This window comes from Trachymyrmex septentrionalis, unplaced genomic scaffold, assembly GCF_001594115.1.
Source record: "Trachymyrmex septentrionalis isolate Tsep2-gDNA-1 unplaced genomic scaffold, Tsep1.0 scaffold83, whole genome shotgun sequence".
NCBI classification, from domain to species: Eukaryota; Metazoa; Arthropoda; class Insecta; order Hymenoptera; family Formicidae; genus Trachymyrmex; species Trachymyrmex septentrionalis.
The window spans coordinates 2749540-2751967 of record NW_017306018.1 but is presented as its reverse complement, the minus strand read 5'-3'; the positions used below and the strand labels follow the sequence as shown (position 1 = coordinate 2751967).

The window sequence follows — 2428 nt, the reverse complement described above, 5'->3', positions numbered from 1 at the left end:
CACACACACACACACACACACACACACACACACACACACACACACACACACACACACACACACAATATTTATATAATCATAGATGACTTAGATTTTTTTAAACGGAGATTTTTTTCTTCAACAAAGATGTGTCGCTATACTAACAGTTTTTCTTATAAAAATATTGCGTAATATAAAACAATATAAAACAAAAGGATTCTTAAATTTCAATAATAATATAATGATAAAAAGGGGCAAATAAGAGTCGATTCTTTAAAATGTAAAGTATAAAAAATTCTTAATAGAAACTAAATACATACGTAATAGAAACAGAGATATCACACTGTGTCTTCTTATTAATAGGTTCTATTATGTATGTATTTAATTCCTCTTATTTGCCCCTTTTATCGTTATATTGAGACTAAAACTTTTTTTTGAGAATTAAGTTTTATTGATACTCCAGAATAATGACTAAAGTCTTACTTCGCATTTAATAATAAATGAATTTTACTTAAAGAGAAATTTAATTTAACATTGAATTACTAAAGTATGAATATTTGAACAATGATAAAGTTGTAAAAAATAATCTTTTGACAGTTTTGTTTTCTAAAAATAAATCTGAAAATATCAGGCATACCTCTAGAATGACGATATCATAAGGAGGATCTTGTGGCGGGTTTTTGATCAGCTCTTGTATCTTTGGATGGTTGAACAGAGCGCAAGTTCTGAATCCGATGATTTCAACCAAAAGGGCTATAGATGGAGTGGAGAAGCTTAGTGCTTCTGTCGCGGTCATATTGTTCGTAACTTCTGGAGTAGAGCCTTTCAGACTGATATCCTTGTAATTAGGTATTGGTTTCTTTTGCGGGAAAGGCGAGACCACATCTACTTGATGACCACGTCTCGCTAATTCTTTCATCAATGCTTCTTGCATCATCCAATGACTCTTGCCATTTAACGGGAACAAACCAAGAATTCGGTAACTACTAGCAATTTGATCAAAAGCCAAAATCACAAAAAGAACTGATAATGACATCTTCATTTTGATTTAGTGAACTCACGATCCGAGTCTGTGAGAATATATGTTATATTTGTCGTCTTACGTAATCTTTGTACGATGTACGTAATGATTCAAATTGCTATCGTTATATCTACGTCAACTGATCACACTTCACTTGAAAGAACATCAAATAAAAACTGAAATAAAAACAAGATGACACGACATTTTTATAAGAACGATAAAGATAAGGTTAATTCGGTTATAGCGGGGATATTTTGCATATTATATAATTGAACATTAATAATGTATTAATTAAAATTTTCATTATTATCATATCATTATTATTTATGCATTTTAACGTGAAATACATCATTATATAATTAAGAAATGAATGTTTTAATAACGTTTTAGTTATCATTTTTTGCAAGTTCGTGGATAATAACGTGACACTTTAAATGCACAATGAAGAGAAACTGTACTATTATTAGGCTATATTTGGAATTTTACCCGAGTGCTCTAGTGCGTCATTTTATCTTTATCGTTCATTAGACGTAAAACAAGGATGAAGTTACATGCAGTTCGAGCACTTGCGTTAAGTTTCTGAATGCAGTCCTCCTACTCACTCTTTGATAACACGACAATTTTGTATCAAATTATATCAATTGGCGAAAGAGATGATTTGATGCTCCATGATATCACTTATTGTTCGAAGTTTTGTAGAGAAGGTCTTTCACAAGTTCGTTGGTAGTCAGTTGGTTATGAATACTAGCCGGACTCTTACTGGAGGAAAGATAGATAACGGACATGAGTGGTGGTGGTGGTAATTGACGCTTCAACCATTACAAATCAAATAGTGTATCTATCAAAGTCCATCTATATGAAACTTTGGATGTGTAGTGCTCGCTAAAAGTCCCGGGCCACCTGAATAATTTCTGAATAGTTCAAGATATATTATTGAAATTTGCAAGGATATCGTAAGATCTCTCATTAAAAAACTTCAAAAACACCCATCTTAACTTTAAGGGGAGGGGGGAAGAAGGAGTCTTGAAAATTTTAAATGGCACGTGGAGTTGAATGTGAAGGTCGTTTGAAACTATTTCCGAAAAACCGATTCAATTAACGATGAGTTAAGATGAACGCGCGCGCACGCCGCACGCACGCACGCACGCACGCACAAGAAATGTAATTCTTTCTTCTGAATAACAATGTTCAAATAATCATAACTCTGCGAAAAAAAATCGTAGAGACCGATCAATCCGCGTTGTTCTCGTCTCAAAAAGCCCTTTTAAACGAGCCTTCACTCGATCCTCATGCCATTTAAGATTTTCAGGCCTCCTTCTCCCCCTTCTTCCCGGGAATGTTAAGGTATTTTTGAGATTCAATGATAGATTTTACGATCTCGTTCCTGTAAATTTACGAAAAACAGAGAAGTCTAAGATACGAAAAATA

The 2428-nt window shown here is 33.4% G+C and overlaps 2 protein-coding genes across 4 annotated transcripts in view; one reads left to right on the top strand and one right to left on the bottom strand.

Annotated features, from left to right (window-relative positions):
• LOC108754947 (UDP-glucuronosyltransferase 1-9-like) overlaps positions 1-1758 on the bottom strand; it is a 7900-nt gene extending 6142 nt beyond the window's left edge. Inside the window, exons 1-2 of the mRNA XM_018497622.1 lie at positions 1603-1758; positions 617-1176 (exon numbers count right to left, since the gene is read on the bottom strand). Of these exons, the coding sequence (XP_018353124.1) occupies positions 617-1021 (405 nt within the window). The 5' untranslated portion in view covers positions 1022-1176; positions 1603-1758. The remainder of the gene's footprint in view (positions 1-616; positions 1177-1602) is intronic.
• The window catches only part of LOC108754948 (calcitonin receptor-like), a 112896-nt gene that overhangs the window by 25950 nt on the left and 84518 nt on the right, over positions 1-2428 (top strand). The window lies entirely within an intron of this gene.